At 40.9% G+C, this 26117-nt stretch overlaps 1 protein-coding gene across 1 annotated transcript in view; it reads right to left on the reverse strand.

Annotated features, from left to right (window-relative positions):
* The window catches only part of galntl6 (polypeptide N-acetylgalactosaminyltransferase like 6), a 130599-nt gene that overhangs the window by 84556 nt on the left and 19926 nt on the right, over nt 1-26117 (reverse strand). Inside the window, exons 3-5 of the mRNA XM_036517112.1 lie at nt 11285-11393; nt 7187-7325; nt 473-639 (exon numbers count right to left, since the gene is read on the reverse strand). Of these exons, the coding sequence (XP_036373005.1) occupies nt 473-639; nt 7187-7325; nt 11285-11393 (415 nt within the window). The remainder of the gene's footprint in view (nt 1-472; nt 640-7186; nt 7326-11284; nt 11394-26117) is intronic.

Below are 26117 nucleotides of genomic sequence, written 5' to 3' on the forward strand. Positions count from 1 at the left end.
AAGACACTAATGCAGCTCCAGGGGGTTCTGTAAACTTGGGCCGGCACTCCATACCAGCCATCGAATAAAGAGCTCAGACGCAAATGCACGCACACATGAAGCGATCTCAGGAGCAGCCTGTGGATTGACGCTTTCTGCTGCTCTCAGGTCAGTGGCCTGTGATTCCGGCGAGACTCGCCTGGTGAGTTGCAGGGGAGGAGATGGTGAAAAGAATCTGATTGGCTGAGGCTGAGGTGCAAAATGCTGGTGTTCAGTGCTCCTGCCAGTCACACAGAAAAAAAAAACAGACTGGTGCGAAACAAGAGAGGACACAGGAAGTAGCAGGAGACCGAAACGCTGTGTACACAAACCCACAGGGGCACAGGGGTCCTGAAAGGGCACTGGATACCAGCTGATTCAGACACAGCATGGTGTGGAGAGTCACACGCTTCTCAAACACATCCCTGAAAAAGGGGGCTGAAGCAGTTCCTACCTCTGTCGCTGAAGTCGTCCACGAGGATGATCTCGGCGATGAGGCGGTCGGGTGTGCGGTGGGCGATGCTGTGCACTGTTCGCAGCAGGGATGACCAGCCTTCGTTATGGAACGGAATTATTATACTGGTGTTGGGCAGGTTCTCCAGATACAGCTTCTGCCTGCAGCTGAGGGGAGAGAGAGGATCAGCTTTAAACAGGAACAGTGATTCATGGGAAGGGCCCACATGAGCACCAAAATAACACTGCTTACACACTGCTTCAACAAGAGAAATGTAATGGAGCTATGAGCAGTGCTTCCTACCACACTAACAGCATCTAAAAGGGACATTGAGATCTCAGCCCTGAATAGGAGATATGTTAACCTGCTTCAAATCTGTCAGAAATACAGACATTAACCTGGAAGAGAACGTGAGCTCTTCTCTCACATTCTGCAAGGGTGGAGGGAATTGGCTCTCCAGAGCCAAATAAACCTTTTTTAATCAATACATTGGAAGTAATTATACTGTTTATTTATTTATTATACTCTATATATATATGGAATTCAAAAACCCCTGTGGGCATGATTTGAAAGCATGGTACTTTAAAGAATGTCACTGTTCCGTACTGTGCAGGCTTTGAATGGCTATCAGATACATTCACTGTAACTTAATTTTTGCCCACATGGGCACGTTTGCTTTCAAAGGGAACTTTCATCGCTCTCCTGTGTATGAACTCTGCGGTCTGTAAGAATAACAATCACAGGCTGCTACAAAAGACTGAACAATGGAGCTCGGATGTGAAGTCTGTGTTCACTGACATTATACCGAAAAACATTTAAACCAGTTCACACTATTTAACTCTAAATAATGAATAGGTGGTCAGACAATGTTCACCCTACGTCACCTATTTTCCTGTTTACCTTCAGAATATTCTGACCATAATTCATTTAATTCCCTGAACAACATACAATGCACAGATGAAGATACACTTTCATGGACACTGGCTGCCATCAAATTAAGCTCTGATTGTGTTTTGTGAACAGGCACAATTCAAGTAAAAATCCCACAGTGGCTCTTTAAAGGGCAAAATGCAAATTACAGTTGAATATGTGAATATGTTCAAAGTCACTCATTCTTTAAACAATCAAATTAATCAAGCCAATTCTTGAAAATAACAATGATAAACAAAATTAAATTTGCCCACTGTTGTTTAAGGACAGTCTAATGTGAACAGTCTGAATGCGAAACATTAAAATGGCTTTGACGTATTTCTCAATTTTCCGGCTAACAGACCCTTTCAAAATTCTCTGCACTGGGTTTAGCTGGCTTCACATGTCATTGTTCAAAGAGGCAGCCCAATAAAACTCATCCAAAAATCTGCATGTTAATTCAGCTTCAGCAACGGCAAAATTGGCGGATGAAGTTGCGTTTTTATGGCTCAAACAAGTCTGTAATTTACCCCAGTGACAAACTTGACAAGCTGGCCTAATTTATCGCTCTCATTTGAATGATTATTTTGTAAGAGCCCAGCTTTATTCTCATTTTATTATCACACACAAAAAAACTGTAATAAAAAATAAAAGCGCTTTAACATCTGCGCTTGGGAGTATTCATTTGTGCTGGAGTCAGGCCAGCCTCTGGAACACAGACTCCAGTCTGCTGGATAATTTCACATTATGAAATACAGCTGAGAAAAAAGGGCCATGATTTGCATAGTAATTGCCTGATAGTGTCAGATGAATTCATACAGAACAGTATTGTGTCACATATGCCACCATATCTCAATCAAAGCTGAAATTTGGAATGAGAGTCTGTGTCACACTATCATGAAAACGCAAAGATAAATTAAGCTAAATTCCCCAGCACAGAGAACGAGATAACCATTTTTCAAAGATCTGGTGGGAAAATGGGGCAATAATATCCTTTTAAAAGGCTTTGTAGTCAATCACCAAACTACTCAACAGAAACCCTGCCACAGAACATCCTTAATATACAGCTTAATAAGAGATTTCAGCGTGTTTAAGGGGATACTTTACGTTTTTTCTGCGCGCAGCAGTATCCACAATACCAATGTGCCACTCATCGTGTTTGACGTGTTCTGACCATAATTAGCAATCCTTGACCATATAAGTGTCATTTAGCATATAAATTTAGCATATAAATTACAATTTCCAACATCTGTCGTAATGCGTGCTGCGTGTGTTAAATCGGAATCTGACCACCATGTGTTCTGCCTCCATTTCTCCCTCTGCATCTACACTCCTGTCTGCCACGCTTTACCTTTGTGCTGCCTTATGAGTCTCTGGAGGATTTTTCACATGTGTTTATTCCATTTTTCTTTCCCTTTCGATGGCTATCTTCTCCCCCTGTAACACTTACCCACTCGGCGGCACCACTGGGCAGACATTGCCGTGTTTGCGCTGGCACTGCAACAATACACTACTGCCCGGTTATAACCATCACATAACAATGGTCTCCAAACCCACTTTGGCTGCTTTGTTGGTGTTAACTTCACGCACCGGCACAGCAATGCCCATGACTGAGATGTACAATTCAACTGTAGCCTGCGTTAAGGAAACAAACCCTGGGTAGGGCCCAGTTCTCATAAAGTGCCTTCAATTACTGTACCTGCAAAGAGCCCCGGTGACACCAGGGTTTAAAGCATTCTGGTGAGGACAGTCAGTCTGTTTAACATACACCTCCTCATAAACAGAGTTATTACTGTTGGTGTGATTGCGAGCTGATTGACGCTGGCTTTTTAAAATGCTGCTGCAAGGTAAATTAGACTCTTTTACATGCATCTCCACGCTAACAGCCTTGGACGTTCAGCTCGAGACAAGCATGACCCACAAAAAAGGGAAGCCAGTCATCGGAGGGGAACTTAATTCTACAGAAAGTGTCATTCAATTTACCTTAATTAGTGGAAACTTCAAAGGTGCACCACGGTTGCTTTCCAACTAATTATGAATACAAAATCTTAAAAGGATTACTTATATACATGTCTGGTCAGATCAACATATATGTAACTAATTAATGTAAATTTAATACCTTTTTTCAATAAGGAAATGTTTGCACCCTTAATACATATACATGTAGATTGTGAAGTTATAAATTTTTACATAGTGTCTAGTCCTTTTTACATGAAAAGAATTAAGGGTTAAAATTAGAATTAAAAATAATACCAAACCATCATCATTACACTCTAAATTTTTAGCAGTCACAAACCAGGTTATTTAAGGGCACCTCTACACAAGCTAAAAATGTGCCATAAATGTAGAAACAGATGTTAAAATCATCAAATTATGCTCAGTCTTTGAAGTATTTGTGCGTCTCATGACCCATTAAGTCTGCATTCAGCTCATTTCCATCCTTCTCTTTTCTCAAATAAAGAAGAGCATCTCAGAAATCACTCCAGGAGCAACGGCTACAAAACTGTCAAGTGAGTTCGTGCTGAGGCAATTATCCATAAAGAAGCCACTAAGAGCTCTCCAGAGAACATTGTGAACACAGAAAGTATCTACATACACATTAAACGCAAGGTTAGCCATTGCCACACCCGACAGGGGTAACATTCTTGTGGTAAATGTTCACTCTCCACAGTGGGATGTCATAGTTAACTGATTGAGTAGCAGTGATTTTTCCCCATTTCTTCTCAGAAAACCCACCTACACAAACCACAATAGAATTGGAACAATAAAAGTGTAGCTTCAAACTGAAACCAGACGATTACTGCTTTATACTTAAAGGTCATGCTTACTGATTTACAGAGACACTGAAATCATTAATGTTGTATCTCCAATCTATACGGTGTTACAGTTTTGAGGCTACATCATGCACAGAAATGCTTGGTGTTAAGCCATTGAGATGGTTATCTGCCCCCACCTTTTTAATGAATATATATAAAAAATATACACACATGCCTGGTTTAATTGTGAGCCTCAAGACCAGAAACATAGAACAACACTGATCTCAGTAATCCATCAAATTAAACCAAGCGTGTAACCGTCAGTTATAATTTGATTTCATTTTAACAATATTTGAATTGACACACCCACAGTAAAAGTAGCGGTAATTCTTGCGTGATCAGTTGCAAATACCAGTGCATTGAGTATGAATCTCAAGAATGTCATCTGCTACAGAGGCAATGCCAGCCATTATTTAATAAATGCACGATGCAATGAGCACTGTTTCCTTCCTTCCTTCCTATCTCTAATAGCTCTTGCGCTACTTCAAATGCTCACTGATGTCAAAAAATCAGCAAAAGGTGACACGCTAGCACCATTTGTAGTTGTGCCCAGTCAGTAATTTCCTTCTCTCTTTGCACTTCATTCTCTACATGCTAGATTAGGCATGGCCAGTTGTTAAAGCTTACTGCTAATACTGTGGCAAAATCCCATGATGCATCACTTTACTCATGTGCAAATCAAAAATAGGGGATTTTCAGCCACTGTTAGTGTCTTGGATAGCAAAGTCAATGCTGCAAGTACACACAAAATAGTATGAATTGCTAAATAATGATACCTGTGTTTCTCCAACAGGTGTGTTTCTGCCAGTTTTAACATTACAACAAACCTATTTACACCCCTTTCCTTTTATGTGCTTACCTAGAAGAATGATGTGTGTGTGTGTGTGTGTGTGTGGACTTAAGAATGTATTAATGAGATGCATACACTACAGCAAAGATGGGGCAGACTGTCAGGAAAAAAGTACAGCATACCTCATGGCGCTGCTGTGAAAGGCATGTCAACCGTCATTTTGCAGTTTGACGTCTTTTCTGCCTCAACAAAGAGCCATGCGCTATCATCTGTGAGACATAATGGCAATGGACATATTCCCTGCTAACATATGTTTCAATTAGTATGTATCTACAATATTTTTCAGCAGATAAATAAACATCTACCTGCATGTTAATTTGCCACAAACAGAGCCCCTGTCCAATCTACTCAACTACTCATCATCTTCTTACTCAAGCTCTCTGATTTCAGATTTCAGCTCTGTGAATGTGCTCTCAAGCGGTAAGGAGTCCTTGCTGGCACTGCCAAATTTTTGCCATTTTATGACAGATCTTAGGGTGTCATTCACCAACGGGAGGGCAGATGGCTGCCCGCCAAACAGTGCACACATTAATAATGCCACATTTGCACTGTGTTAACTAAGAGCGATCATCTCAACGCTGCATTAGACGCAGACGATGGCACGTGACATTTACGGAACCACAAGTGGGTCCGTGTCACTGTCACAGCTCAGTAAAATGGGTGTTAGGATCCGAAAAAGCTTTCTGAATTACTCTGAGATCCTTCCTCTAGGCACAGGGTTTATTCCCATTCTTAGTTTATTCCACACTTGGTGCTATTTTTGACAGTGAGATTTTTTTTTTGAATACCAGTCTGTTGGGGGTGTGGGGGGGTGTGGGGGTGTAGTTGGGCCAGCCCTTTTAACATGTGACAGCTGAAGCTTAAAGCATTTTACAAAGGTCCTCAGAGCCACTCGCTGTGTGTGGCCAGACAGATTCTGAGGGAAAACTAATCCTTTGCAAACATTTGTCCATTTGGCCACATATCCAAGTCCTTAATTAGCAAGTTTTTGAACGTCCTCCATGGAAATCTTAACCTTAAGTACAATAGCAGTGGTTGAACTGTAACCATAAATCAATATTTAGCTTTTTTTTCCCCCTTTTTGGACAGTTATCAAAGACCGTAATAAAGCAAATTTGAATCCTTAATTACCTTGTCTATGGAATCGACAGTCGTTTTGCATATCCACCCCCACACACAGTATTCGCCAGGCGTTTCCAGGAACACACATGTGTTGGAGGAGAGCAAATATTTAGAGCTTGGTTTGGAATTCTAATTGTGGCGGAATCAATCGACCAAAGCCTCCTCATCTTAACAGGTCTCCTAGGGGCCCCGGGTCTCCTGGAAAATGCAATTGCTAATTCGGAGCTCTTGCAATTACACACTGACTGACAGCTGGATTAGCCCCTGGGCTGTTAAAGAGGATATGTAAACCGCAACATAAGACACACACGTGTGGCGTTTTATGCGTCAGATTCTGCGCCCTTGTGTGGGATCATTATAACTCTCCCGCTCTCTCTGGAGCTGTAGGAATCGCTTTCATTGTCCTCAGTCCAGGGAAAAAGCAGGACCTTTAACTTTGCCTTCCGTAACAACCCTGTTCTCTTTGACCCCTCTTTGAACACAGAGATAGGGGGCCTTGTTTTTGCCTGAGGGAAATGTATGAACTCAGGGAGCTCTCTGTGAGACCGTAATGATATACAGCCATCAATTTTCTCTCTGCAGCTCCTTCTCTCTTTCTCTCCTGAGAGAATAATGGCAAATCAATCTATCAAAGACCTCACTCGCAAATTCCAAGCAATTTTCGGAATCTCTCAGCAGCAGCAGTACAACTCGCAACCGGGTTAGAATTTCACCTCTGAACTCTCACAACCTCATCCTCCCCTATGCTGATCAACAGACAAACCAAGGCCTTTCACGTCAGCCTTTGAAGATCTTTCTCCCACGCAAAATTCCTCCTATTCTCGTATAATCCAATTTTACACATTGGGCATTTTTTACTTATCGTCGTAATTTGAGGGTACACTAATACGCATGTCACACTGCCATTAAAAATCTCTTTGACACCGATGCCATCTTTTACACCTACCTCTTGGTAAGACACGCATAAGTGCACATGGGCCTTGCATGTGTTGCTGGTGCAGATAAGAGCAGACTTACTTCGGGTGTCTTATGTCCGGAAGAGAGCGGTCCAAGGCGATGTTGTTACTGACATAGATGTTGAAGCCATTTTCCTTGTACACGGAGTCGTCACATTCATCTTCCCCCAGTGGATATGGCTTGCCTTGCTCCCCTTTACCTTCAAATAAACAGAACATATGTGGGTCTCCATGGCAACAAATTGTCTGGGCTTTCCACAATTCCCTCACTAACTGAGAAGGACTCCATTAAAAATCTAAAAAAAAAAAAAACTGGTGAAAAATCTATTATTGGTAATGACATGATTAAATGCGTGGATTAGTACAAAAGTAATGTCTTGCATTCCAGAAAAAACAACCCATGCTACAGACAAACCCCCCCTATATTCCAACTCAAGCATTTGCTTTGAACATAAGAACATAAGAACATAAGAACATATTATGACGAGAACAGGCCATTCGGCCCAACTAAGCTCGCCATTTCTTAATTAAAGAGTATCCAAAACTGCATCAAGTCTAGACTTGAACACAGCAAGGGTCTCTGCCTCAACTACATGACCTGGCAACCTATTCCATGTATTGATAACTCTTTGTGTAAAATAATATTTCCTTACATCAGTGCGGAACTTACTCTTAACTAGTTTCCATTTATGTCCTCTTGTTTTACAGACTGAACTCACCCTAAAGAATCTATTATAGTTAACCCTCTTTCTTTGTTACACTTGTTGCGGTAGAAGCTATAATTCCATGAAATCAATCAATTATATATAAAATATTTACAACTGAATATGACTAATCTGTATTTTTCTTTTTTTCTGGGAATCAAAGTGCAGACATTATCACACTGAATCACACTGAAGCACTCCTACTGTACACCAGCACTGAGTAATTTGGCAAATATTGAAAAATAAATACTAATAGGCAGGCACAGTTTCTTCAAATAAGTAAAGACATGCTTAACGTGTTTGCTGTGATGAAGGTTTTTTTCTCAGATACTTGACCCTAATTATGTTTGTCTGAGCAAGCAGATCTAATTTCCCAAATGATACATAGCACAACAGAAAACTGTACTTAAATCTGTTCAGCCTGAGTCAGCTCTGAAACCTTGCTTTGGTGAGGGAATCATTGGCTACTCTTCCAACTCCTTAGTCACCAAAATAAACAAATAACTAAAATAAAATTCTATTACAAATTATTTCATTCGTACATTTTTCCACTCAATGCCAACTTTTGTCTCTTGTTCAGAATTAGAGGATTAAGGAAAAGAGACTCTAGGAAGCAGTACAGAAATAACTGTCCCATTGGAAAAGGCGCCTGGCTTATATTTGTCATCACAGGGAACTATGCATTCCACAGCTGAGGTTATCCGCAAGCACAGACCCTCCTTCACATACGGGCCTCTCATTTGCTTTGACAGCTTTTTTTGTCTGAACCACAATACGATTAAGATGAAACCGCAGCGTCCTCAGCCAAGTCCCCTTTCTTTGATGTAAGGAGAATGGAACGCTTCCAAAAAAATCAATGTGAATTTCCGCTCAATCCCACTTGTTTTAAACGTCTACATGGTTATAGGAGGAGCAAACAGATTTGGACGCGATTCATGCGCTGTGTGTATTTTCTGCTCACTGCCATTACAGCAAAGATGACATAAGAGGAAGGCGATGCATAGTGCCAGTATGCCTTTCTGCTGATTGCATTACTTAAGCACTTCACAATGAGACCATGCTGAAGAGTATAAGCCCCTCAGACAGTGGCTGAATGGCATGGCTCTGCCTCTTTTCAGTGTGACAGTTAGACTTATTTAACTACAACTTCATCACGCCACATTTATCTTGCCCCCAATGCACAGCGCTACAGGCCTTCTTTACTGTGCCGAAACACGCACATGTACACACATGCACCGCACAGTCATGCATGTGCACAAACACACGCACACACACACACACACACACACACACACACATGCGTACACATGCGCATGCACACAACCACAAGAGTGTGCACACATGCACAGCACACGCATACACACATACACACGCACACACACACACACGCACAAACACACACATGCACACACACACACGCACACACACACACACACACACACACATGCACACACACACACGCACACACACACACACACACACACACACACACACACACAGTCACAATACTGCGGTATAAGTGAATTACAGAAGATCTAGCATTCCAGTGTTCCAGTGTGCCCACCTGTTAATGTTAATGTTTTTAATCTCTAGAATAAATAATTTTGAACTTTTCTAAGGGAGATCGCACGTGTCTACATGGTCAAACTTTACATGATTTTTAGTTTTTAATGTTCACAAAGCATTTATAGCACCTTTGTAAGCATGATATTAATTTTTATAAACCAAGTATAACATAAAAATGACAACATGTTTATGTTGAATGACACAGAGCTCTGACATGTTTTTCTAACATGCAGTCATGCACCACTCTACATAAACTAGTCCTGCAGATATTTATAAATGCTTTATTACACAGTAACACCCTCCTTATAACGGTGTTATGCATAGCTTAAGAAGGGCTTTTGCTGTAAGGCAGCCCTCTTAATATGGAGGTTGTGTAAGAGCTCTGAAATGACCAGGCTGTTGAGGGACTGGAACCAGAGGAGTAACACGTCTATTGAACATTAGCTGAGGGGGCGACGGCTGGTATCCCATTTCACTTGTCTGTAGCTGATAAAATCTTACTTGGTCCAGTATCTGCTACTGAAAATGGACATTAACACTGAAAAATTAGCATAAACTCCTGCAAGTGTTCATACAGAGGATGCCTATGACTCCATCATTAATGGGCTTCTGTCGCTGTTTCCATACACTATCTGATGGTATGACCAATACTGTTCCCTATTTTTTGCGATTAGTTCCAATCAGTGTTTCTCCATGTATGTAACATTTTTTGGAAGGCAAGATTCAATTGTGTGCATAGCATCATAGGAAGACATTATTTCACTTCATGCACACTGTTCCAGAACTCTGTCCCTTATGGAGAAAGTGAAGGCTAATAAATTGTTTTTGTTGCCTCCATATGTAATGTCTGCATCCTACAGATGGCTCAACAGCTTATGTGGTCTTTTAGAACTGACCACATAACGAGGGAACATTTCCACAGACAGAAAGTCTGACATACACACAGAGAGCCAGAGCACAGTCTGAAGTCTCCTGTTACGTCTGACACAGTTTAATGTTGTATCTGTGGCTGTTCTGAATAAATACTGAAAATGAACAAGGTAGCTCACACATTAGGGTTTTAAACCCTAAAACCTTAAAACTGTCAAAATCCCTGGCGAGGCAGTTAATATTATCACAGATGAGCACACCTAATGTGCATCTCTGGCCTACAGAATATATTTCTGGCTTATTTGCTCTTTCCTAGTGTTTATTTTTTCACCAGATGCACTTCAATATCTACTACAAGATAAACCCTTAAAATGTCATGGTGATTTAACCTAAAGGATTCACACAAGTTTGTGTAAGCAGCATGGAAAGAGAGGTTTTTTTTAATGTGCAGTTGCCAAGGTAACAACAAATAGAAAACAGAGGAGCTGGACTGGATTATGTCTACTCTGTTTGCTAATGCAGAATGTGCAAGTAACAGAAATAAAAATCATAAATCCATACATGGGAGAACCTGTTTATATTCTTGCTCTTTGAGGGCTTTATGAAACATGGTTTTTAGATTTCTGGAGACTAAACCTGGATCAATTTTGTTTTACCTTTTCCAATGAATTAACACATCCAATTATTAAGTTGCTACAGTTTAGCAATAAACTTGGTGGAAGTCTACTGGAATAAGGTAGGCTCTGTGCGGTTTTAAGGGCAGCAGCTTGAGTGTAGATAATGCTGAAACTTGACTGTGGTATTCATTGTAAAAAGCAAAAGGAAAAAAAGAATTTCTTTTGCATTCAGAATTGCCAGAATTTACAGAAAATGCTTGAATAACTATGGTGTGGTATTTTTTTAATACTTGTGCAATGCTTTTACTTGAATTTTAACATAAAATGAAAGTATTCAATTCTGGAATTTTCAGATTGCATATCTCCTTGTCCACTGAGTGTGGATGAAAGTTCTTCACTCACCGGCACGCAGCTCATCTCTCCTGATGCTCTCGTTGTCGTGCCAGTCTCTCCTCTTCAGGCCGTCGGTCCAGGTGTAAACCTGCCCTTCGTTGAGGCCTATGGGAAAACCCTGAGAGACAGGAAGACTCCATCATCACCCTTTTTCAGACCAACACGGCACATATTTCTACCCTGACAAGAGTAATAGAGGACCATTACGACTGTATCGTGGTTCATGCCAATAATTTAGGCAACCATTACCTTGATCTTACTGTATTATGGTTCCACTGATTTCCTGCACAACCAAAGGTAAACTGCACTCTTTTAATGTGTACCACCCAGTGGCCAGGGTACTCTGCCTACATCAACGTGAAATGAAGATGACAGTGTGTTCCATTTGGCAGGAATCTTGAATGCTGTATTACGTTAATCATTGTATGATTAACTGCAAAAGAATGCTTGACATTTTCATTAACGATGGATTTGAGTTTGTTTACAAAATTCTACTTGTTCACAGGGGGGGCACTAATGGTGATTTTCGCATTACAAACCATTTGTGATAAAAAAACATAATCCAAGTAATTAGCTGTTCTAATGTAATATATATCAGTGTCTTTGTGCACCAAGCTGGTTTGTGTTTTATTGTGTGGAATTTTATAGCATACTATAAAATATGCTAGTGCTGGCCTCATCCGGCAGAGATGATGTGATAGCTTCCCAGAGCATTCTGGGATGCAGAGGCGGAGGGCTACGAAGCAGGATGGGGTACATGCTGTTTTTAAAGTACAGGTAACTGCCAAAATAAAGCAAACACTTGAGTGAATGAGGGATACAAAGCATATTGAGACTACTGTACTTCCACAATTTGTGTTGTGTTGCATGCAACTATAAATCAGTTGACTGCAAATATCTATCTAGGGCATAGGCAGAGAGTTGAATTAAGAACAGCCCATAGAGAGGGATACTATGGTCAGATTTCAAGCTCATGAATCCCTTATTATATGTAAAATTGCACACTGCTGAGCAGTGGAAAAAAGTCACGTGGTCAAGTAAGTTAACCTTTATCCTGTTCTCAACGAGTGGATGAGTGCATGTGTGGTGCACACCAAAAGGAACCTACATGCTTGTTTCCCGTAGTGAAGGGTTCTGGTAGCTCTGTTAGAATGTGGGGTGAATTCTCCCAGCATGGTTTAGGGCCACTCAACCCCTTAGATGGCAAAGTAATTGCTAAGCATTTCGGAGTGAGATCATCTTCATACTATAGTGAAGCATTTCTCCCCTGATGAGAATGGTCTCCTCCAGGATGACAGTGCCCCCATCCACATGGCATGAGTGGGCATTAAATGGTTTTATGAGTATGAATATGATGATGATAACAGACCTCAACCCAATTGAACACTTATGGGAGATTCCGGAGCAGCACCCGAGACATTGCTTTCCACCACCATCAACAAAATATTAAACGATGGAAGTATGGTGCCACATCTCTCCGGTGGTGTTCCAGACACTTGCAGAATCTATTCCAAGGTGCACTGCCGCTGTTGTGGCAGCTTGTGGTGGCCCAATGCCTTATTAAGAAAAGTTACGTTGATGTTTCCTTTATTTCACTTTTGATGCAGTTTCCATCCATTAAAATTAGTAAAATGTCAAATGACATGATCATCTTAAATAAATGAATGATATACCCATGTGGATATTTAAATAATAATGATTCTATAACAATAACAATTCCTTTTTTTACTCGTAACTTTTTAAGACACATAGCTATGTTCTAGGTGGTGCAATTCATTTCAAGCTGTTTGGTTATAGGCCTACTTGATTTCCACATAACAAAAAGTACTTAAGGTGATTTATACTGAACAGAGATTAACCTGAGAACCAAACAGAGCAAACAAATATAACTCTCATTGGCAAAATGCATTAACTAAAAGATCCTAAAAAATGCTGATTTAATCTTGTCAGGAGGTTGTATAATCTTATTAGCCACCACAGCTTGATTTCCTTCCAAGTTCACAGTCCTTCTAGAATGCAATTGGTCACAGTAGAAAGGAGGAAAGCCGAGTGATTTGTATGTAGATCAAGGGCGGTAAACTGAATGGAGAACACGCCAGTTACAAGAAGTGATTAAGTGCACCAGCGCCACACTCTGACCTGTGGCCTGTTTTCCCAGTTCAGTCCACACTGCATGTTGAACACAGGGAGAGTGGCCGGTGCTGTGATTGACGGGTACCATTTGTTCCCAGTTCCGTGTTTTTTACATACCCATTTCAAGAAGAGAAAGCCAAATGGCTTTAAATGTACTTTAATGTACAGTTGTACAGGTTAAATGTCAAGGTAAAAAGCTTCAGCTGGATGCAGCATGTGAAGCCATTCACTTGCACAGCTTGTGAAGCCATTCACTTGCACAGCTTGTGAATGTACAGAGAAAAGGTGAAACAACCAAGTGCATTGTAGTGAAATGGGCACAGAGTATTTGACTAACAAGTTTGATTGAATGGTACCAGATGGCACCATTAATCTAATAAATGAGTCAATTTTTTACCTTCCCATACAGATTCCATAGTTGAGAGGGAACCGTCACCTTTAAACCTAGCGCAAGCTTTGCCATACAGTTAAAGGCACTGCCAGTTCGAATCCGGACTTTGTAATTAGCTGATGCTGAGCAGGGTGGATACATTTGCCAGGGTCTCCTCCTCACATAGCCCAATAGCGCCCTCAAGAGAGTGGTCAGGCATCTAAGAGTTGCTCATACGATGCCAATGGGATAGGCATCTATCCTCTGTTCTGGATGTGTATATTGGGGGGGTTTCCTTTATATTTTTCCATCCACATCCAAACCCCTTACACCCACCACTGAGAAGCAAAAAAAAAAAACTAAATACAAATCCATACTCAAAGTTATAACAGCACAGCCACAGTTTACACACAATTTCACAATTTAGTAAACACTACAGTTGTATATTAATTTTCTACTTGCCATGAATTCAAAATAACAGAGAGAGAGAATGAATAAAATCCATGCTAGCATTTGCTTTTGTTTGCTTGTGTTTGGAATAGAAGGCCAAATTTCCACTCAGAACGTGGCATGGTAATGTTTACAGTAAAAGCCCATTACAGCACAATGGATGCAGATGGGGAACCTTGAGCTGAACGAGGCTGGTATCAGATTGTAGCACTGGAGAAGAACAGGGAGTGACCTTGTTAGCAGGGCTGTGGATGGTGGTCGTCATGGCGGTGTGTTTTTGTAATGAGGCTGGGTACGGGACAAAGTGTTAGGAGCCCAGAGGGGGGATCAGTCTTAATGAAACGGAATTTACACCCCCGTCTCCGTCTGTCTCCTCTCTGCTCTGTGTGCAGAATCCCCAACACCAGGCCGGCCCCGTCCTGCTGAATCCAGCAAATTCAGCCGCTAATGCCTCTACTCACACCCACGGGGATCTGAGTGAACTGATGATAGTGAAATGGACCTGAAACAGGTTTTAATTATAATATCCCACAGTCCATTGTGCATGGTTTTGACCTTCAGACCGTTTCCTTTGCCTGTGCTAAAAAAAAGTGTGAATGAGACATGAATGATCTCTACCTTTTAACTAAATGCACTTGGGTTTGTTTTGAATGTTTCCTATTTACAAATTGGAAGAAATCCCTGTTCAATTAGGAAGCCTTTTTATTAAGACACCAGTAATGAACCATTACTTAAACATTATTTAACTATATAAATATTAATTAATGGTAACAACTCATTGTTTGGGAGACCCTGTAAGTAACATTAATTAGCTATTTTAAAGTGCATGTACTAATGTGAACACCACTAGCCCTTTATAAATGACTAATGAATGCTAACACAAAAACAATTAATGTTATAAATTGTTAGTTGGCTTTACTCTACTATGCCTGTCCTAAAGTCATTTGTAAGCAATTACTGATGTCTATTTCCAGACAGGTACTGCAACAAAAAGTTAATGGTTGAATAAATTAATAATTAGTTTTTAATTCATGGTACATAAAGTGTTTCCCTTGTGTGGTTTTAAGCCGAGAAAGGTCTGTTGGATTCTCTGGCAATGTTATGAAGTGAAATACAGTTAAAAAAAAAAGGTTAACAGCAACACGCAGTTCAGGTTAGAGTAAATATTGTTGCTGGAGAGACACAGTGTTGAGCAAAATCCCTTCTGTTTCACATATCAGCCATGGCAGCTACTGTGACCGAGGGCTGGACTGGAGCCAAATCCACTCCAATGAAGATCACATCCCCCAAGTCCATCTGTATCTCTGCCAACCATCTCTGTGCCAGCGGAGAAACCCCTCCGTTCACATGAAGATTTCATTTTCCCTCAAGAAATATTTGTTTATCAGCGTGCAGCAGGGCATTGGCTGTGTATTACAGAGTTGCAGTGTTTGTGTAACATTTTCCACTTCGGGTGTGTTTGCTTTGGTTGTAGATATTTGGTTCTCAGGGGGAGGGTTAAAAAAGCTACATCACCCAAAAACAGCAGCTTCAAAAGCTTGATAGACAAAAGCACACTAAATTGCCTCTTTCTCTTCACAAATCTGTGCTTTGCTGTAACCTGCAGAACACGGTCTAAATTATTGTCTAAATTATGATGTGTGCCTCTGAATTAATTTTTATATTTAGCAGGTTTCATGTGGGTGTTTTGTCAGACATCCCATGTAGACATGTTCTTATTGGACTGTTCCTTTCCTGTTTTCCGTAGGACATTACAGACTGTACTACAGGGTCTGATCTCAGATACGGTCACACCCTGTAGAGATGGGATCTGATGGGATGGGGGGTAATTGTGTGGGAGTTTGACCACATCAGTGACCAATGACCACTGGCCTGTGATACTGTCATCTGAACCACAATCTCTGGCCATGATTTCTGACAGCCTGACACACTGAATCCATTCTCCACCTCCTCCACTCTGTCCCAGACCCTCGAAAGCCTGTCAACCGTCATCATCGCTCAGTACGACAAACAGCCATTCGCCTGTGTGACGATGACAGTGAAAATGATGTGACACTATCCTTGCTGCCCTTTCCCTGAAAACTGTGATCTGAGGGCTTTCTCCTGGGACCAGCTCCCAGCTCACACACCTGCCTCATGTGCTTTCAGCTCTGAGGTGCTCTCTGCCACAGTCATTTCCTCTTTCAGGTTCTTTCCACCATAACCTCCAGTCAGAGCATTCAAACTTAATAACAATGATAATAATAATAATAATAATAATAATAATAAAACCACACAAAATGAAATTCCACACAGACCGGTGACCTCTGCATTATTGTTTGTAATCACTGCTCATGACTGTTATATCTGAAGAGGATAAAATGAAGAACTTTGGACCAGTGAAAAACACATGAAACACTTCATTGATTACCAAAAAAACACAGGTTTATTGATAGAAAAAAGGTCTCTGTTTGCTCTATCGACAGAGGCAGCACCAATATCCAATATGTGCAACTGTCACGACCCGACATTACATTACACACAAGCAGTCTTTCCTATGGTGTATAATCACCTTGAGGCAAAAGTAACCTACAAAAATGTACATGGAAAATTACAACACAGCTTTGACAATGTATGTGGAACATTACAACAAAGTTATAACAATGCATATGCTACATTACTAGACAGCTATAAGAGCAAATATGGAATGTTACAACACACCTGAAACAATCTTTATGGAACCTTATAACACAGCTATAACAATGTGTATGGAAGATTGCAACACAGCTGTAAGAGTAAATATGGAACGCTGCAGAACAGGTGGAACAGAAAATGTGGAATTTTAGGAATTATAAAGTGACAAATGAGGTGATGCTCTGACACGCTGGATCCTCCTCCAGCAGAACTACAAACAGAGGCAGAGTGAGGAAACAGCAGGCCTGGCGCTCTGCTGTCAGAGTCATCTGCCTCAGCTCTTCTTTACCCAAATCCTTCCTCTCAATCACGCATCAGTGCGTCTGAGGACAGGAAAAAGCATTAAAGACGAGCGACTTCACGCTGCGCTTCCGTGACACGGACACGCCACAGAACATGTGAGGACATAAAGGAACAGGAAGAACCCGTTGCCGTGACGAAACGCACGAGGCTTCTCACAGGTGAGACTACTGCTGAGAAGGGATTGGGGACGGTGTGCGGTGGGCCTGTTGTGGGCGGAGTCACGGAGAAGAGGGCGGAGACGGCGGGGACGTCCTGAGATGGCACGGCGAGTGACGGCTGGCGCCCGCGTGCAGAGAGCAGAGCAGCGCTGTGAGCTACAGCAGCGCTACAAGCCCTGCACACGGCTGAGCCTGATTTTACATTAACCTCCAGCCCTGATAAAGCGCAGCACACTCAGGCAGCACTCACCTCCTGCCACAGCTTAAACACCTGCCGAAATTACTGCCAAGAAGCCTGATTATCACACAGCCTCAGCCTGAACGCTGTCTCCCAGCGTCTCACACACTCACAGTGTCTGGCCTTTCATTCATTCTCTGAGCTTCATTACGCCTCCCGATCCCATTTAGTCCATAAGGAGACAGTTAGCGAGGATCGCTCTCATGAAACTACAGCTACAAATGTCATTCTGTGGCTGCACTCCTTTATCAACATTCGACACACATTCCCATTAGTTTTAGGCACCAGTCAGGACGTTTTTTACAATGCAAATTGCTACGGGGAAGTCAAATGAAAAAACAAGCAGGCAGAACTCAAGGATTTCATGTAATCCTGCTCAACTTTCTTCGGATGAATCAATTACTTTAAAAATGTAAGACTGGCTGGTAGCAAAGGGCAATGTATTGATCAGTTTGATTACCTCATGTGAGTTACAGCTGAATGAATTACAACTAGGCCACACCTTAATTCTGTTCTTCTCTCTCCTTGATGGTAAGAACTGCATGTTCAAAAACTACAGTGAATCCACCAAAATCAATAAGCTTCCCCCAGCAGCACCTTATCAAACACACTCCTGTAAATGTAAGCACTTGCAGTCCAAATCTGTACACTCTATGCATTAAACCAACCAAAGTTTGAACTGTATGTGTTGCAGTGAATATGTATGTTGACTTCATATCAATCTGACTTTAACAGTTGTCTCTGGAAGCCCATGTGAACGGGTTTGATAGTGTGTTTGTATTTCTATGATTACATTACATTATTGGCGTTTAGAAGACGCTGTTATCCAGAGTGACATAGGTTACAATTTGTTACGTGTTACCCACTTATACAGCTGGATATTTACTGAGGCAATTGTGGGTTAAGTACCTTGTCCAAGGGTACAACAGCAGTGCCCCAACGGCGAACTGAGCTGGCCATCTTTTGGTTACAGTTCTGCATTACTTGTAATTATGATATGATACAAACACTTGTCAACTGCACTGTAGAGTCATTTTTATGAAGTGTGAATACGCTAGGCAGTCCCTGCTACTGGTTTAATTCAGCAGACAATGCAGAGAATGCAGTGGTTCAGTAATGCAGTACAGTAACATCACAGACAGAGAGAAGTGGCACAGCCACACACAGGCTCCTCCACTTAGGTCCCACCTCCTTTTTCACAGCACGGCTGGTGTTCAGGGTCCTTTCTACTCAAAGAGAAGCCGCGTCTGCCATCTGAACACCAGGCCGCTAATGTGCACGTTTCTCGTCATTATTGTGCATTTTATTGCTTTCTGCTCTTCAGGCTGTATTTCTAAAAGCCAATTCTGTGAAATAATGCAGCCTGGCATGGACCACCCAGGGACACAGAAATTAAAGCGCATTCATCGCATTTCACATTTTTCACAATCTTTCTTCTTCCACAGGGAAATAAAAACTCTAAAACTGTCTATGACAGAACATGCCAATGAACACATTCTTACTGGTATTTAATGATTATATTTACATGCTGAGGCAAGACGAAATGAACACTATTCATGTATATACACGCATTACACTGCATGTCTATGAAGAGTATATTTCTCCAAGAAAGATATTTCATCCACAAAAACAACAAACATATTCAGATTAAAGCCCATATTTCAAAAGCTATTACTTCTGAGTTTCAAAACACAAATCAACAAGAAAACATGTAAGGCCTACTTGAATTGACTAGTTAATATGATGAAATACGAATGGACATTGGAAACTGAATCAATACAATATATCCACAAGACAAAGCGACACACAGATTAGATAAATCATTAGATGGTAATATCAATAAATGTATATGATGATTGACTGCACTGTCATCTCACTTACAGTGAGAAAGGACATTACTGTCTGAAAGTACTCAGAGTGCAGAGTAATTATTAAGTATAATAAGCATAATAAGTATGAATTGCAGATCTCATTCTCAGCTGTTCTCTGATCATTGAATGGCAGCAGCGATGAGAACTCTGTGGTCTGAAACAGACTTTTGAGGCCCAAGTAATTATGGGATTGAGGAGGACCAGGCTGTAGCCAGTGAAGGGGGTACTGATTGCAGGGTGAAGCAGAGCACTGAGACGACTGGTCTCTAAGAGAGAGAGAGAGAGTGATCAGAGGTGACGCGCACCCACACACCTTCACTTCCTGTCCTGAGCACACTGCTTAAACCAGCCATCAACTGACAGACAGGAATGTCAGTACATACTGAGTCACCCTTTGACAAAGCATCTCGCTCCACGTTCATCTGCTTTCTCTGCACGTTATTCAAGTCTGCTTTCTGAAGCATACTGTATGCATACTCAAGGGCATATAGGTCTGTTATCTGAAAAGTAACAGTATTTATACTTCCATAAAGTTATATCTATATAAATACAATATAGGCTATATCATCAGTTTATTAGTTAAGTTATATTATATAATTACATGTAAACATATAGCCTGTTAATTTCAATAAACTACTGTTACTGTTTACTAATTTCAGTAAACCACTGTTACTTTTCAGATATTGTACTTGCAATTATTGAACTTTCTCTAAGAGACAATTAGAATGTAGTAATGAAGAGAATTGTTCACAGAACCACCATAAGCGGTTCTTAAAAGGTGACACTCCTTCTGGCCAATGTACTCCTCTCCTTGTCTAACTCCAAAAACGTAATTGTCAGGAAAAACATTTTTCTTGGCAAAAGTTGCAGCGGTGTGATGAGAGAGCAGCTGTCAGAGCCAGACCTTCACTTTGTTCCTGTTTCTCAGCACAGAGGACGAGTGAAGGTTATTAAACACTGATCAAAGCTCCCTTTCAGGAGACATTTAGTCTCAGAAGTGCAGCGAGGCTCTCGCTTCTCTTCGCTTTCTCCTCCTCGTGGTCTCCGCTCTGCACACACTTTCGGAGAGGTGCCTCCCTCACATACGATAGATCAAAGTGCAGTTTGTGGTTAAATCCGGAAAGGCAGTTTGTTCTGATAAGAGGGAGTAGCTGGAGTGATCTGCTCAATATCACACCTGCGGGCTCAAGATCACAGGTACTGCATGTACTTAATATCTTAACAATGCTCTCTATCACCTCAACGTGTGGTCACAAATACACACTCTATTCACACCCTGTATGCTCAACATCACGGCTATATTACACAATCACAGGTTCTGCTGTGGAGAATATCCATGTATTGAGTGTCAACTATACACCAAATATTACCACTTTGTGCTCATTATCACAGTCATAGTCACCTCTATTTGCTTAACACAATATCTGCACGCTCAGTAGCACCTCTGCAACTTCACATTACTGCTATGTTGTCAATATCATCTCAGTTTAAATATAACCACTATCTACAACAGGCAGCATCGTTTATTTCCCCACAAATCCCTTCTGTCTTTATTAGTCTAGCTGCTGTAGAATCATTATGTGGCTGTCTTAAAGACCCAATGCGTGTTACTCTATCCCCTGTGACTTATTTTACTTTAAATTTACTAAGCAATTGCTCCTATCCAGTACCATGCAAACCATAACACTTTGCATGCTATCCATTTATGCAGCAGGATTTTTCCTAAGGCAATTTGGGTTAAATACAGTACACTGGTACTGGTGCCACTTGGTACCTGAGTCAGGAACCTTGGGTTACAAGCCCTGCTTCTTAGCATTGTACTACACTACTTCTCATCACTATTGTTATGTCCAGAGAATCAGAATACCTGCTGGTTGTGTGTATGTCTGGTGGCTAGTCAGACCTCAAGAGCAGTAATATTCTGTAGCGCTTGCTGGCGTCTTTCTTGATGTATGAGCATACGATCAATGGCTCGTACCCATCCAAGTGCTATCAATGACACATCTGTGTGTGGGAAGAGTCAAGGTCAACGAAAACCACTTTGAAATCTAATTAATATTGATCACTTTATCACCCCTGCTTAGTGAGTTGAGCATGCACAGAGTGTGTGATGAAAGTTTTTTTGCAGGTTTGTGTCCCAACATTGTAGTGACTCTTGTCATTTGAGCGTGCGTGTGCAGTTTCATCCCCCAAGGGCCACATGGGACTTAAGTTATACCTAAAGCCAAGCCTGAAGTCACATATATAATTAGAATGAGAACACAGAATCACCTTCAGAAAAGAAATGGGCTTAATGGAAATACTCAACACATTGTTATTCATAAGAACAACAAATGTAAACTTAGATCAAGACAAATTTAGACTTAATTAGATTCAGATTTATTGTCAAATGAATTTTAATGATTTATGCAAAGACACAAACCTAGACAACCAAAACCACATTGTTCATTTGCTAACATTTTAATTATTTTCAGAACAAATGAAAATAGTAAGCCTTGAACTTAATCTTGTAGAGCCACAAACTGTATTGTACCCAACCGTATGAGTGTTATTAATCAAAGTCATATTACATGTTTGGGGCAGAAAGCAAACGAAATTGCATTTGCTGATACCTCACATGTGCAGCTGCAAATTGCTGTTATTCAACCACTCACAAGACCTTAGCCATGAATACATCATACTGATCATACTGAATTCACAGAAAGGAGGATGAATGGGCCAAGTGTGGCATGAAAGACAAGGATGATAACCTGACCCCAAAAGAGAAAGACATGTCTATAAAATGCATTGGACAAAAGTACAAAAAGGAGGGCACATAGTCTATCATATGAGGTACCATCAACCACAGATGACCGTGTGTGTCCTTTAAAATCCAAACTAACAATGAAAGAAGCTGGGCAGAGGGTGCAGGCTAATGTTGACATATCCACAGCTGCATTACTCATGCCAACCTTATCCGCTGAAAGTATACAAGTAACCATCCATCTAAACTCTGCACTTTCTCGAATCTATTCAGCACTTCCATCCTTACCTGTCAGCATTCATTTCATTTATATAACAGTGAGACAGAGACTCCTTCTGATGGCCAAGGATGAATCTCAAAGGGCCTTACCGGAGACTCATATTGGATGTGGTGGTCGCCAACAATGTCATCTATTCAACAAGTGTCATGACTCAATCATCCGAGGCAATGAAACGTTTCACAATGTAAACAGTACCAGTTTGGGAATTATTGATTAGACACTGCAGCAGATCCGTCTTGCACTGAGGAAGATGAATGGTAGATAATGACACGGTGAAGGAGAAGAGGAACAGAAAAGAACTGTCCATTTACTGCCCTTCTAGAGCTACCGTCTCAATACAGCATGCAAAACTGTGATATATAACAAAAAAAAAACAAAAAAAGAAAAACAAGCTGACATCACTACATTGTACGATCCTTGATACTATCTTTCTTTCAGAGAACAACAGAGCTTGAGGCCAGTATCTTTCCACACATCAAACAAGAAAGGTTGGCTTCAGTTTTGCTAAACCAAGGTGGTGTATGAGAATTGGCACTGGTCAAAGAGCCACAGGTGATGTCTCCAGAACAGTGAGGGGAAAATATCACCATGACTGCTGCCACCTGCTGAGATGCTGTATCTTTCCCCCATTCACTTAAATGTGGCTCATTTGGTTGAAATTTTTAGCAGCTAAGTGCATGTAATTTAGTGCGTATTGTGTCCTTTCTTTCTGAGTGCTTAAGAGAACCTGACTTATAATCACCATGTGACACAGAAGAAAAAGCACCCGATAATCTAATAATCCCATACTTTTCTTGCATAAAAGCTACTCCCCTCTATATTTTCCACATCCCCAACAGCTCATTCAGCACAGCACAACTGCTGGGGTTTTTAAGTATAATGTGAACCCCTTTGAGGACTAACAGGACCAAAGCACAGACTTTTGTCCATTGCTTAAGACAATGAGAAAGATCAACCATATCTTTCCATACTGTTCTTCCAACCAGACAGAACCAGTCACTATTTATATTTGTCTAAGAAATAAATTCCAAGCGTTTAAACACAAATCTTTAGATCAAAATGTCTTTGAATGCATGTTTCAAGTTATCTTATTCAGGTACAGTATGTGTCTGGTACTGTATAGAATTTCACAAATGGCTGGGTTTGGAGAGAGTTCCAGTTTCAAAACCATTTCAGTATCTTCCACAATCGCATTTCTTCGCTGAGATTCCTTTAATCACGCACAATACAAAATGGGTGCACACTTGCATGCAGACACACAGGTTATGTCAGATCCATGAATAAATTTGCTTCCCTTTTTAGCCAACCAACACAACACAACTTGTGTGATTTAATTTTGCATTAGGGCCAATTGCAGAGTGTGACATGCCATCACCTACTACTGTTTGACTGTTTTTACCCTGAGACATATCCCCAGCGATCCGCCACATCACAGTGAAACTAACTGCAAACCTGACCTGTGTCAAATCCTTTTGATTTAGATGGCCAGGGGGCAGCAAGGTGCATGAAATTGCCTTCAGAGTTTCAAGAAAAAAGGTACATTTGTCAAGAAATTCTTGATCCTTCGCTAATCTGCTGAGACGGCTCTACCCGGACTGAAAATGGAAGTGCAGGGCTGGGTCAAACGATCAGAACTCATTTAAGCAAACAGAACCCCATCAAATGAACCACAGGGTCTCCGTGGTTTTTAAAACACACTGTGTGCCTTCATAGCTTTATATTGCATGCAACAGGACGCAACCCATAAAGCCATATACCATACAAGTAATAGTATTATATCCAATGTGAAATAAGCCTTAATCATTGTTGTAATATTTTGGCTGATTTTGTATTTGTTTTGCTGAAACTGCAGGCGGACCTGATTATAAATGAGCATCCACTCTGGAGGTCTCAGTTTGGAGAGAGTGCCCGCAGGACACAATCATATCTTCCCAGTGAGACACGAACTGCTGTTGAATTTTGTCCTCTACAAGCACACATCCGTTAGCAGACACAGGACTGAGAAGTCTGCTAACAGGACAGCGTTGTAACTTTTTCAATAGGTGAAAAAATGAGGATGCTGTTACTCTGTCAAGGATTTAAACCATGAATATGAAACCTGCATTTTCCTTTTATAATCTAGTCCCCCTCATGCCATTTTAAAACTGATCCACACCACATCACTGTTCAAAGGACCGTTTAGAAAATACAACCACCATGAACCACAAACAACCTTCTGCAGTCCATTTTTAGATGAGACTGTTGTCTGCAGTATAGGTTCCAACCTACAATTAACACAAAGCCATCCAATTAAGCACCCGTTTAGAAACAAACCTATTGTTTAAAGGTTATGCCTCATCTCCTGCACACTTTGTGGTATAAGCTAAAGAGTCCTCTGTGGTATTTTCCTCACCCTAACATCCGTTACTTCAAGGCACAATGAGAAATCAAGGAGAAACTCATCCCATGGATCATGGTGACATGTTTATTGTTTGGCTGTTGGTGCGCAGTCTGCCATTTGTGACATAATGAATGTTTACTGTACTTCTGTTCTAACGAATGCCTCAGGCTTCTGCAGTTAATATAGCGCTGGGGAAAGGAACCAGGGTGCTGGGTTCATCTTAAAGCGCTCAGCAAACAGCACAATTAGATTTAAGTGGGGCTGTGAGAATAGGTTTCTGTCGCAATGCTGACTGCATAGATGTTGTTGTTCCAGCTTTCCAGTTCCAGCTAATAACCACTGTTGCTGTTAATGCACCGGCATCCATCTGTGCTTTAATACCTTATTTCTCCATCTGAGGGCCATGAATATCACAGGGGAAAAAACAGAAAACTATCCGCGTAACTATCACCCAGATCTATGCAGATACTCCAAGGTATGTTTAATCCATTAGATTATGAGGACCAGCTGTGACAAAATGTGAAAAAAAAGGTTTACTGCAGAAACTAGACCATGGAAAGTGACTTTCTGGTTAAACAAGAGGCTACATCCCAGTTGGTGTGCAATTTCTTTGCTAATATGAAGAGATTGTGTAGGCTAGATTTATATATCTCGCAATCTTGTGCTTTTCCCCTAAATCCCCTAAATGTCCTGAAGAAATTCAAATCTCCTTTGTACAGTGTATTTGCATTAAGCTAAAACAAACCAGTCTCACAAAGACTTGTTTGAAAGTATGCTAATTATTGCAATTGGGATAGCTGCATTAATGTTAACTCTAGATGTTTGAACTAATTGGCCAGATTGGCAGCTAAACTTGCAAACGTTTCTTCTTATTTTCTTTGCATGTTAACGTCAGCTTCACAGTAACAGGCTTCAAATTCCATTAATTTCAAACTGAATGTAAAATATGTCGTAGATATCGCTAATTAATGAACAGACTGTCTCACGCTCATTTTGTGTATGTTATTGTCAGCGTGGTTGTTATCCTGCAGATCTGCACAGACCATTAAATAAGCAGTAAGAAATACCCCCTAAACCTCCACTAATAACTCAACTCCACTAATAACCAAATTACACTCACGTGCATGAGTGCATTATGAGTGACTAAACTCTACCTGTTCAGTGTAAAATGACGCATTTCTCCAGCACTTTAAATGTTCCCAATGCTACAACATGTTTTTGTCCAACCAGGACACGATCGTGA

Source organism: Megalops cyprinoides, chromosome 22 (assembly GCF_013368585.1).
Source record: "Megalops cyprinoides isolate fMegCyp1 chromosome 22, fMegCyp1.pri, whole genome shotgun sequence".
In the NCBI taxonomy this organism is placed as follows: Eukaryota; Metazoa; Chordata; class Actinopteri; order Elopiformes; family Megalopidae; genus Megalops; species Megalops cyprinoides.